The sequence below is a fragment of the Trachemys scripta genome, chromosome 6, assembly GCF_013100865.1.
Source record: "Trachemys scripta elegans isolate TJP31775 chromosome 6, CAS_Tse_1.0, whole genome shotgun sequence".
Classification (NCBI taxonomy): domain Eukaryota; kingdom Metazoa; phylum Chordata; order Testudines; family Emydidae; genus Trachemys; species Trachemys scripta.
The window spans coordinates 39,420,020-39,433,594 of NC_048303.1; the positions used below are offsets into that span (position 1 = coordinate 39,420,020).

Genomic DNA, 13,575 nt, shown 5'->3' on the forward strand with positions numbered 1-13,575 from the left:
CTGGATGTGTAACTGAGACATGGCTAGGCAAAGCAGAGGTTCTTTATTAGTCCTGTTGTGTCCTGAGAGGTGCTCCATTCAGTTTGAGTGAAAAGAAGGTTGGGGAAGCGGTGCACCTTGCTGGTTGCATTTGACCTTACATGTAGGAGGTTTTCTGTTCCCAAACTGGATTTGTGTGTGTCTGCTTTGTTTGAGAGTCCCATGATAGGGATAGCATTCTGTGTTTTGTAGCCCTGCTACGTCTCAGATTCTCCAAAGGTGCTAATTGATTTTCTTGCATGGCATTCAAATTACAAAGCCTTATTGTCCTAGGTGATTTCTATGTCCATGAAGATGACTTTACTAGGTCCACTCAAGATCTCATTAGTTGCTGGTTCAGTACAGAAATCTCATCACTTGGGATCTTGTTTTATGGACAATGCCAGGTCGAATTAGAATTGCGCCTGTTTCTTAATGAGACAGTTTCCTCTTCCATTTTGAAGCCAGAGTCTACCTCTGCTGACATGCTTTATAATTCATCCTTGGGGATTAATGGAAATGTTTAGGTATCAGAATGCTCTGAAGAAGTTGGCTGAGGGTCAGTGCATAAGCACTGGAGGCTGGGAATCAGGAAGAAAATGTTCATAAGAAAGGCAGAGAATAATATGCGATGTTTGCCTGCCTGCCTTTTTCAGTAATACTCCAGGACAGAGGGGTTCAGAGACGGGTGATGAGAATGGTTAGAGACATGGCAAAACTCGTGGAGAATACCACACGGGGGAGACCCATAAGAGGGGATATATTAAATGAATAATAGAGAAAATAGATAAAAGTACAATATTATTTATATAATATCATAAAAGAACAAGAGAATATTAAATGGGAGTGAATTTAAAACTAACACAAGGAAATATTTTTTTCACACAAGATATACATAGCTTGTGGAACTCATTGCCACAAGATATTACTGCGCGCCACTTCCCATAGCTCCCATTGGCTGGGAACGGTGAACCGCAGTCACAGGGAGCTGAGGGGCTCCATGCCCGCAGACGCTCCAGGTAAACAAAATGTTCCGCCGGCGGCTTACCCTGACAGGCCGGGAGCCAAAGTTTGCTGACCCATTTATTAATGTAAATACTGCAGCCTTTTAAAGTTGCAAAGGCTTTGTTTAGTGGACTAGATTGGCTTGAAATGGACCTCACAAGTCTTGATCCAATATGAAAATATACATGCAGAATCGATGGACTCTCTAATAAAATTGAAATAGCCTGTTCTCCCTACAAACATGCCAATCTACAGGGCTGCTTTGAAATAAACAAAGAACAATTATAATTTGACAGTGATAAAGCAGGTGACATTCCTATATAAAGTCATACAAAATCTATAACTATAATAATAATAATCTATTTTCATACTAGTATTTAAAATGAACAACGGTGAAATCAAAAGAAAAAGGTCTTATCATGCAGTGTTCAAACTTAAAGTTGTTGAATATGCAGAAGCAAACAATAATTGCGCTGCTGCTCATGAATTCTGCATCAATGAGAAGCAAGTAAGAGAATGGCAAAAAAAATAAAACAACACTAAAAGACATGCCAAGAAGCAAGAAAAAATGTCCAACGAGGTGCGCTTCATTTCCTGAGCTAGAGAAAGATCTCAATAATTGGGTTGTTGAATGTCAACAAAATGGGTACATTGTCACTAGAACTGGAATTCGTCTGCGTGCTCTGCAAATGCCGAAAGACGACAAATACAAGTCAGTAAAGCCATGAAATGTTTGTCACGTCAGCGAACGAAGATAGCGCAAAAGCTGCCTAGAGATCTGGAAGAAAAAAACGAATCTTTCCAAAGGTTTATTATAAAATATCAAAAGGAATATGCATTTGAACTGTCACAAATAGGAAATATGGACAAAACACCAATGACATTCGATCTCCCAAGCAACAGAACGGTAACTGGTGTTGGTGAAAAAACAATTTTAATTAAAACCACTGGCCATGAAAAAATCCATTTTACGGTGGTTTTATCATGTTTGGCAAATGGATCAAAACTCCCTCCTGTTGTTATTTTTAAAAGAAAAACCTTGCCTAAAAACGTGAAATTTCCTGCTGGTGTCATCGTACGTGCACACGAAAAGGGATGGATGGATGAAAGTGGGACTATTGAATGGCTGGAAAAAGTGTGGAATAAAAGACCAGGAGCACTTTTCAAGAAACCTGCTATGCTCGTTTGGGACATGCTTAGGGCACACAAGACAGATGAGGTGAAAAATGTGGCCAAAAATATGAAAACTACTTTGGCTGTAATACCTGGAGGCTTAACTTCAGTTCTACAACCACTTGATGTCTGCCTGAACAAACCCTTTAAAGACAGGCTGCGCAAAATGTGGTCTGAATGGATGTGCTCAGGCATGGTGAAGTTGACAAAAGGCGGGAATCTTATGAAGTCCGAAATCAATCTGGTCGCCCAGTGGATCAAGGATGCATTGGGTGTCCATTCCCTCGGAAATGGTAGAAAAACCATTTAGGAAATGCTGTATCAGCGATGCACTCGACGGTCAGAAGATGATGCCATATTTCATGATGACACAACAGAGGCTGATGATGAGAAGGGCTCTGACTCTGAAGAAGACGCTGCCAACATCTATGATGACAATGCAGGTGCAGCTGTGACTGAAGCCAAGTTTAATGAACTGTTCGGTGAATCACAGACTGATTCAGACTTGGAAGGATTTTAAGACTTTTTAAAGTCTCGTATTGTTCTAAGTTACTTGTTTTAAATAGCCATTTACTGATTTTAAATATTGACTGTAATTTTGAAGGTGAATACATATTTGTTCAATTATTATTATAACAACAGGTTTTTCATTAGATTACATTAAAATAATTCTAGCAAAACTTTTGAGTGTTTCTTGTGATGCCAGTTTTTAAAATATAGCAGGGGTCAGCAGACTTTGGCTCCCGGCCTGTCAGGGTAAGCAGCTGGCGGGTCAGGACATTTTGTTTACTTGGAGCGTCTGCAGGCACGGAGCCCCTCAGCTCCCAGACTCTCCAAGTAAACAAAACGTCCCGACCCGCCAGTGGCTTATCTTGACAGGCCGGGAGCCAAAGTTTGCCGACCCCTGAAATATAGGGTCGGCTTATGAAAAGGTTATACAGTTTTTGCTGTTTTTACCTAACCGTCTTGGGGGGGTCGGCTTATAAACAAATGGGCTAATGAATGAGTATATACTGTAAATTAAACTAAATAGTGTAAAATATAACTTACATTTTTAAAAATGGTTTCAGAGTTCTCTAAATCTATGAGAAAAATGGACTAAGTGGGGCTGTAATATATAGTGTGAATTGCTGGGGAAGGGAGATTACTGGCCTTTGGTTAAATGGGAGATTCACAGAAATGGGTTATTCTGTGCATCTTCTAAACATTAATGCTCTCTGTAAATTTATCATCAAATAAATTAGGTCAGCTAATTCACACTAATGCTATTTCTGCTCCCCACAGAAAAGTAACAAATATAAATACCATGAATTGCTTATTATTGTGTCCAAAAAAATCCATTTTTTTGTATCTGTATACATAATTTTTTTAAATGTCTCTGAAAAAGTAACATCTCCATCCACCATTTTAGTTCAGAAGCAGAGGTTAAAAAATATGCATTAGTGGTATTATACATTTCAATATAGTGATTTCACAAAGGAATGTTTGGAAATACTTCTCTCTCTCTCTGTCTCTCAGAGCATTATACTGAGATCATCCAGTTGAAAACTCTTTAAATTTTGCATGGAGAAAAGATCTAAAAAGCAATAATAGCTGTTATCAATCAGAAATGTCACCCTGAATCACTGTTGGATTTCTAGACAGTTCATTAAAATGTGTATACAACGTTGGCAAATGGTCACAGAAAGGATTTCCTTCCCCTTGGAAGGGAAGCTGCCAATGTAAACCCTTCTCTACTTTTTCCACCTTTGTTTGCTGCCATGGCCATAGTATCTTTTCTTCAAGTGAAATGGTGCGTGCATTACTTGGAGATAATGCCAGATAAATGTATACTGTACTGAAAGCAATACCACAACAGATTCATCACTTATCAGAAACTGGTGGCTGCATTTCTGAAAAGTTCCCTGGGGAGAGATTTTTCCCTGTGGCTTTTAAATTACCATCTTTACCTTTTTGAATCATGAGTCTTCAGAAATGGTTTAAATCAATGAAATAAAAAGGGCAGATGTTTAATGGTATTTAGATGAGTTTTAAAAATCTCTTCAGGCATTGCAAAATGGTTCCTTAGTTCCCTGCTTCAGAAGCTGACTCTTGGTTCCATTCCATTACTACCTACTGTTTGCAAATAATATGTATTTCTCAGATAATGGTTATTTTGCAAAAGTTCTGTTTAAAACAGAACCATTTTTAATTTGCTATTTATGAAAGCAATTTGGGCTGAGAAGGCTGTCAAAGTACATTATACTGGTTTGGTTCTCACCCATCCAATAAAGGCTACATCAACACTTCCATTATAACCCCCTGCCTCTCCACTTGATTCACAGCTTTATAACTTGGCAGTAGAATTCACTCCAGCTTGAATCTTGTTGGTATAAGAAGCCTTAACCCAGGAGAATTTTTTTCGGTTTAAATTTTAAAAAAATAATTGGAACATTAATGAAAAATGTACTGTTATTGACTTTGTTCCCTTGAATGATTTTCTTGTACTTCTGTAACACTAAAAAAAAAAATCTTTGTTTTTTCAACATGACATTTTACAGACTTCTGGTTCATATATTTACTAACTTGTTTCCTTTGTGTTTTGTTTTTAATTTTAAGCAACAGACTTATCTACATTTAAAACACATCATCGACACATGGGAGTAACTTTTAAAAACCCGTATAGTAATTCCCTAAAAAGAACTGTGTACTTAAATTTGTTCTGGTGAATAAAATAAGTCTTGTACAAGCCTCAGAACAAGAATATTACAATTATAAAGTCCCCTAAGTATTAAAGTAATGGAAATGTCCAGTTAAGTTAATTTATATAAATATTCCATTATCCATAGAGTTTACACATTCAGTTGACAATACTGACGTAAAAATTAACCTTACAAATTTCTAGCAACCTTATCTCTGATCCATAGCACATACTCGCAAACTCTTTCAACATATACTTATGAACTAAAATGTGTATCTTCAGTTGTGTAAAGTATGTAATTAACTATGTATAGGATTAGATTAGGACTAAGCTTCCCAAGATCTTTCAGTTACTACCTGTCTCATTTAGCTCTTATTACCCTGAGGAGTTCCTATGTCTGGATCTACAGAGCATATTCAGTGGTTCCATTTTGAAGCTGAGAGGGGCAACCAGGTAACTTGGAGATCTTGGGAATCTTAACACTTCCCCAGAGTAGTAGCTATGGGGTAGCCAAAGATCCTATTACATTCCTTAAAGTTCTAGAAAGAAAATGGCTCTTAGCTGATCTTGTTAGGCACTTTACCTTTTGTCTGCATAAAATTTAAAGTATTGAAAACCTTATCTGGATAAACTAGATGCCAGTTAGCTTCTAGTACTATGAGACTTTAAGAAGCCCGACTAGGACAGTAGCTGCTCCTAAATACCAGTGGTACCTCAAGGAAGGTCCTAAGCTCCACAGGATTCTGAGCAACTTGATTGCCTCCTTTAATTTTCACTACCTTGGAGAGTTCCTTAGTCTAACAAGACAGGGGATCTGCAGAATTAGGAGTTCTTCGAGTGCTGGTCTCTATGTATATTCCAGGGATGGATACTCATGCCCACAATGTGCCTGAGATTAGATTTCTAGCAAGCAGCGTCCATTGCTCTGTGCCTGCAAAGTGGCTCTCTTTGTCTCCCTGCAGAGGGGCAGGCATGGATACACCTCTCCAGTTCCTTGTTACCACCACATGGCCTGAATGGGATTCCTCTGTATCTGAAGCCGCTGCCTAGCTTTCCTATCTGTAGATATATATTGTAAACAGCTTTTAGTATTTTACTGTTTTTAGTGTTTTTCTAGTTATAGTTAGTATAAAATAGTTTCTTCCCCACTCCAGGGGTCCTACCCTGCTCCCCTCCCCTCAGGAGAAGGACTGTGCCTAAAGTTCCAGGGTTTACGAACTGTCTCCCCTGCCCCTTTTCCTTCTGTGTCAGTGACAAACACCAGCACTGCCTTTACTGCCTTGGGGAGGCTCACATCACCACCAACTGCAGCATCTGCCGCTCCTGCAGGGATCACTAGCAGGAGGGTCTCAGCCGATTGAAGTCACTAAAACACAGGATTGGGGACTTCAACGGCAGAGTCCAGGGAAGGGTATTGCGGCCTGCAGCATGCAGGGGGTCAGACCAGATGATCATAATGGTCCCTTCTGACCTTAAAGTCTATGAGTCTATGAGTCCTTCCCTCCCTGAACATGTGAGGAATGAGAGCTCTGTCTGAGGAAACATCTCATGGAGAGAGCCACAAGACCCTAGTCAGACACAGGATGGAGAGACCCCTTTATACAATGGTTGCAGACTGTGAGCAGTGCGCCTCCAAGGACGAGAACCAGAGCAGAGGCCAGAGTTTACTCACCCAGAAATCACTCCCTCAGGCCTCCCATGAGAGTAAGGGGCATAGGCATAAGGACTGATCCCCTTCTAGGTTTGCCTCTAAGAGAAAAGATCACTCCCTGACTCCGTCTAGGTCAGATGAATCCTCACGCATGGCTCCTAAATACATAGGTCCCCATAAACCTGACCAAGTGGGTAAGGTGTGAAGGAGAAAGGGTCCGTTGGTACCATACCTGCTCCAACTCATAAGCCGAAGGATTGGCATCTGCCAGCACCAACTGGGAGCTGCACTTTGGACTCCCCTTCAATGGTACTGCCACGTTCTGAGAAGGATCTTCCAAGCCCTTGGATGCACTGGATCCATCGTTTACCACCTCTGGGATCTCTCGCAGTGTAGATCAGAATGTACTGGAACCTTTACCTCTCCAGGGCATATTTTTACCTTTCCCTTCCCTCAGTTTCCTCTGTGTTCCGGTCCTGTCGTCCTCAGGAACATGTCAACACTGGACAAAGGAACCACCTCATGGAGAAAGGGATTGTCCCATATTCTTTCTACAAGTCAGAGTTTGTATTCACTGATATCATCAGCACTGCTGATAGAACCTGAAACAACCTTCTTGTCAACTGATTCCAATGTTTTAGACAAACCCTTGCCTCACAGGGAGGCAAGCCTGGATAGAAACTCCAGAAGATATTCCAGCCCTCCTCCTCCCAGATATGACTACCCAAGGGACTGTTTTCACTCAGTGCCATGGGGCTCTCCTCAACTGGTCAAACCTTCATACTGGTCACACTGGGGTCCATGGCATGGGATCCTTATGCTGGGCACTCTGGATCTGTGCACGATTCACATTGGCCCTTTCTTCCTAGCCAAAATCAACTGGCGTCGTTTGAGTATGCAGAGGAAAAAATCAAGCTGGATCTGACAGTACCAATGGTTCCAACAGGCATGACGTCCTCCTCGTTCAATGAGGCAATTTCTCCATCATCACCATCCCGATCTGATAATTAAGGCTACGAGTCAGTCACGGATTCCATGATTTTATGAGACCTCCGCAACTTCCTCAAAATTCCACTAATTCAGCCCCAGGTGGCGGGGCTTGGGCTTACTTACCCTCTAACCCCATCCCAGTGTACATTTCCGTGATTTTATTGTTTATTGCCCATGTATTGTCTGTGACTTTTAATAAAAATACTCGTGCCAAAATCGTAGCCTTACTGATGATCACAGACAATACCAGCAGCTGTAGCAGAGGGTGGTGCCCAAGCTCCAGCTTCCATTAGAGGAGGTTCATGACATGCAGCATAGACTACTGGACATCTTACAAAACTCTGGTCCTTGGTGGTTGGCCCTCCCAATCAATGAGGCCATTTATGGAACCAGCCAGAGCAGTATAGCATACCCCCTGCATCCTGTGCCCCCACCCTAAAAAGGGTTGAGAGGTGATATTTTGTAGCAGCTAAGGGGGCAGAGTTTCTGTTTACTCACCCAGCACCCAACTCCTTAGTGGTGTAGACAGCCAAAGAAAGATCCGAACTGCAACACCCTCAAGCAAGACCCGCAAATGCCAAATGCCTTGACCTTCTTGGGAGAGAAGGTATTTTCATCAACCACCCCTCAGATTTAGAATTGCTAACTACCATGCCCTGTTAGCAAAATATCATTTTACTATTACTCTAAAGTTGTGGAGTTTAATGACAAATTCCCCAAGAGGAAGGGCTCAATTCCAAGCCCTCATAGACGAGTGTAAGCTGGTGGCTAAAATCAGCAGTAAACATAGCCAGTACCATATCTAGAGCTATAGCTACAGCCATAGTCCTGATGCGTGAATCATGGCTTCATTCTTTGGTGTTCAAGATATTCTTTTGATAATACTATCAAGGACTTGCTCTTTGAGTCTAGTCTCTTCAGTGAAAGACTTGGTGAGACATTACACTTGGTAAAGCACTCCAGAACAGCCCTCTACTCCCTGGGCATTTATACCCTGGTCCCAAAGAGAAAACACCACAGGCAGGCTGCCCCCTCAGCTGTTTTACCACCAGCACCCTTACAAACCACTGCGCAAATACCAGAGGGTATAAAGATCAGGTATACAGCTTTCTCTTCAACCACCGCTGCTCAATCCAACCCACCAACCAGGGATTTCTTTTGACAAGATGCTTGAGAAATGCATCCCCTTATTGACACCATTCCCTACTGCCCCCCAAACCTTTGGTGGCCTCCTCTTTTTGCGAGGGAGGGAAATAACAAAGGACAAGTGCGTACTACAGATCATCAACTCCAACTACATAATCAAGTTTCTCTCTCCTTCCCCACACAAGCCCTCTTTTGGATCCCTCTTCAGATATCATTGTCATGAAATCTTCCATAGGAAGTGAACTCTTCTCCTGCAGCGAGGGGCTATAGTGCAAGTGCCACCCCAAATCAAGGGAAGGATTCTACTCCCCATACTTCATAGTTCCCAAGAAAAATGGGATGGAGATCAATTCTCATTCTATGCCAGCTAAATGTTTTTATTTGAAAATCAAAATTTTGCATGGTCACAAGGACATCGATAATGCCTTCTCTGGAGTAGGGCATGTGGTTCGTGGCTCTTGATGTGAAAAATGCTTATTTTCATGTGGACATTCATCCATCCTACAGAAGGTTCTTCAGATTCCTGAGGAGCACTTTCAGGTCAGAGTACTCCTGTTTGGGATTGCTACAGCACCCTGCATTATCTTTGCGAAGTTCTTCTAAGTGGTGGTGGTCCAGATGAGAGTAAACAGCTACATTGTCTTCCTGTACCTGGACAATTAGCTACTAACAGGCAAATCCAGTCCAGAGTCCAGTCAGTGACCATATTCTTACACACTCTTCTGGCATCCTTGGGACTCTGCATAAACAAAGAAAAGTCCACATTTTTTAGGAGTCTTTTTAGGAGCAACCCTAGACTCGATCTCAGCGAAGGCCTGTCTTCCTATGGACAGATTCTAGGCCGCGAACAGCTGATATGACCAATTTCCCATAGACCTCCTGCAGTCAAGGTCTGTCTAGGCCATGTGACCTCATGTACCTACATAACCTCATTCACAAGACTTCTGTTACCTGAAGGCCCAGCTCTGGTCAATTTACTCACCAAACAGAAACAACATGAATACCAAGGTAACAATACCAAGGTCACAGCTGCTATCGTATGTTAGACAAACCTGGAATAACTGCACACGTGAGTCCCTTTCCTTCCACCCACACCCAACATGACCATAATCACAGACACATCCCTCATAGGATAGGGAGCCCACATTGCGCAAGGCACATAGTTTTCTGGGGTTGGGGAGAGGCAGGATATATATCAATCTATTGGAGCTGAGGGCAATCCATTCAGCTTGCAATTCATTCTTTCCACTAATATGGTCTCCTCATATCCGGATAACATCAGACAACATGACAACAGTCTTCTACATAAACAAGGCAGAGAAAGATCTCTTCCTTTCTGTATAGAGGTAATCCGTTTATGGCATTGGTGCATTAGGAACCACATACCTTCCAGGTGCACAGAACTCTGTGGTGGGCAATCTCAGCAGACATTTCTGTACAGATCATGAATGGGAGATATGCATTTCTGTCCTGAACGATGTTCCCGCTTGGTAGTGAACGCCATCTTGGGATCCGTTCACCTCCCAGATGAACAAGGAATTCCATCTATAACTGCTGTAGAGCAGCACTAGGCCAGGAATCCAGGGCAATGTCCTCCTATTTTCCTGAACATACCACCTGAGGTACACCTTTTCTCCTGTTCCACTGCTACCACTGTGAAAGATTCATCACGACAAAGCTTGAGTCATTCTCATGGCAACCAACTGACTCAGATAGTTCTGGTTTCTGGTTATCTTACAAATGTCAATCTGTCCTCCCATAAGCATCTGTTCCTTCCCAGATCTTTTAACTCAGAAGAATGTCAAGATCATACATCCCAACCTGTACCCTCTTCAGTTTATGTCCTGGTATTTGCATGAGCATCAGACCTAGAGCATTCATGTTCAGAGGCTGTTCAGTCTATCCCTAGACAAAGCAGAAAAGGCTCTAGAAAATGCTATTTAACTAAATGGAGGCATTTCTCTATCTGGATGCAACAGAACCAGTTATCCCCAGAGTCAGCAGATAATCCTACTATTTTGGACTATCTCCTGTCCCTGAAGACTTGACGGCTTCCCATAGGTTCACTGCATGTCCGTCTAGCAGCCAGCAGTGCCTTCCATCCTCCTGTAAAAGGCCACTCCACTTTTACTCACCCTACAGCAGTTAGATTCCTGAAAGGTCTCATTAGGACCTTCCCACCAATGGTGAAATCAACACTGCAATGGGAACTCATCCTTGCACTCTCAATATTTGCCAGACCACCCTTTGTACCATTAACCATGTTTTCAGTGCGCCACCTGTCCATGAAGGTCACCTTCCTAGTCATTATCACATCACCCAGAAGCATGAGTGACTCACCATATACCATATTTCATAAGGAGAAGGTTTCCCTTCAACTCCACCTGAAATTCATCCCCAAGGTAATTTCCTCAGTTTCACATGAATCAAGCTATTCACTTACTGGTATTCTTTCTGAAAACTCAGATTTCCAATGGGAGGAGACTTCACTCTCTCGACATCAGATGGGCTTTGATTTTCTATCTGCAAAGAACAAAACCAATTGGGAAACCACCAAGGTTATGTATCAGAGCTATCACAAGGACCAGCGTTATCTGCTCAGAGACTCTCTAAGTGGATCTCTGGCTGCATCATTCTTTATGTTGGCATGTATTCCTCCTGATGGGGTGAAGGACCATTCTACTAGAGCACAACCATCCATACCTTCATGAAACATTACGCCTCAGTCTAGGCCTCTTCTGCAGATGCAATAGTTGGAACAGCAGTTTTACAGACATCTATGTCAACTGCATCCTTGCAACTCCCTCTCCCTCCTCCTACTGCCAACCAGTCAGTCACATGTGGAATATACATAGAAGCCAACACTCAAAGAAAGAATGGAGGTTACTTATCTATAACTCGAAGTTCTTTGAGGTGTTTGTTCCCTATCTGTATTCCACTACCAGTGCTCCTTCTCCTCTATTTCAGATCTTAACAGTAAGAGGAGGAAATAGGTTGGCAGTGCTCTGCACTGCCCCTTGTTTCAGAGCACAAGGAGCGCAACGGCACAGACCAATGGACACTGCTTGCTAGAAATCTCCAGTCTCAGGCGAGTGGTGTGCATACATACCAGCATGTAGAATACGGGGGACGGGGGATACACATCTTGAAGAACCACCAGTTACAGATAAGTAACCTCTATTTCTGTAGGATAGTGAAAGCTAAGATGAGCTATTTGATTATTCAGTATATTTTTCTCCATTGTCTTTCATGGTAGAAACAATTAAGATGAATATTAGAGAGACAAGGTGGGTGAGGTAATATCTTTTATTGGACCAACTTCTGTTGATGAGACAAGTTTTCAAGCTACACAGAACTTTTCTTCAGGTCTGGATTAATCGTGATTGCCTCAGCACGTCCGACTTAGGCTCAGACCCTGCAGATGTGTTCCTTTGGCGGCAATGACAGTGGTGTTCAATGACCAACCAGCATCATTAAAGCAAAGTATCATTTATTTAGAGCACAAGTATTACAGAGCAAACATATCTTAAAAACAATCAAACACACTACGTGAGGGTCTAGTTTACCAGGTGGTTAACATTTTCCACATAGGGCCCCTAGTAGGACTAGCTTCCTGTAGACCAGGGGTAGGCAACCTATGGCACACGTGCCGAAGGCGGCACACGAGCTGATTTTCAGTGGCACTCACACTGCCCAGGACCTGGCCACCGGTCTGAGGGGCTCTGCATTTTAATTTAATTTTCAATGAAGCTTCTTAAACATTTTAAAAACCTTATTTAGTTTACATACAACAATAGTTTAGTTATATATTATAGACTTATAGAAAGAGACCTTCTAAAAAAGTTAAAATGTATTACTGGCATGCGAAACCTTAAATTAGAGTGAATAAATGAAGACTTGGCACACCACGTCTGAAAGGTTGCCGACCCCTGCTGTAGACTCTTCCCAGTGCATCTCTGTGTCAGCTTGTCTCTTTGTCGGAGCTCACTAACAGTCTCTGGACAGTCCCTGGTGACTCGCCTCCCTTCACAGGAATCACTTTTTAATTGTTTTATCCCTTAGATCTGGTAACTCCCAGCTCTGGCAAAACAAGGTTTACAGCATACTTGACACAGGATACAGGATCTTTTAAGCCAACAGTTTGCCCCATTGTCTTTCAAGTGTCTACTGAAATAATCATATTTAGGAAGCCTTTGTGTTGCTTCCTTGTATGGTGTTCCCACAGCCCTGTCCTGCTAGATCAATACATTCCCACAGGGAAGTTTTATAACCCCAGTATACAGTAACTTCCTCTCACTGCCCCAGGCACATATGGGGTTCATAAAGTTGTTACATCTCAGTATTCATAACGTTATTACATAGCAGCTCCATTTCTGTCACAGAAGGATTCATAAAGGAATTTGACAGCAGGTCAGAATTTCCAAAAGGGGATTATCCTCCTAAACTGGAGGACTTAACTGAATTTTAAAGGTCATTTAACCACTAATATAGGTAATACAACACTTGTTAACTGTCTGTTCCAGACAAGTGACATTTTCATGTTTTTGTTTGGCACTTGCTTCTGTTTGCTATATGTATTCTAAAATGAAGTTTCTATCCTTTGTTTTCAGAAATAGCTCAGCTAGCTAACTATGACAGTGGCACAGCAGAAACTCCAGAAACAGATGAATCAGTAAGTGCAAGTCTTCCTGTTACAGTGGTGGTGGCTGATGTTTTTAGCATATCAGTTTTAAAAATACAATGATGTGTTAATTGCGTTGTTTCATTACATTCTCTAGTAGATTTTTTACATGGCTGGCTGAACAAAATATAGGTTAACTTTCAAACCAATGCCAAGGTTCATAACTGATTAAAGATAGCAACAAGCAATAGCCCAGTTATGCCTTCTGTTTTCAGGAAGTTGTAATTTTCA

The 13,575-nt window shown here is 41.9% G+C and overlaps 1 protein-coding gene across 5 annotated transcripts in view; it reads left to right on the forward strand.

Annotated features, from left to right (window-relative positions):
* Positions 1-13,575, forward strand: part of MAST4 (microtubule associated serine/threonine kinase family member 4) — a 262,752-nt gene that overhangs the window by 198,234 nt on the left and 50,943 nt on the right. For all 5 annotated transcript variants that reach the window (XM_034773436.1, XM_034773432.1, XM_034773434.1 and 2 more), the window contains one exon: positions 13,274-13,335. In XM_034773436.1, coding sequence (XP_034629327.1) covers positions 13,274-13,335 — 62 coding nt within the window. The remainder of the gene's footprint in view (positions 1-13,273; positions 13,336-13,575) is intronic.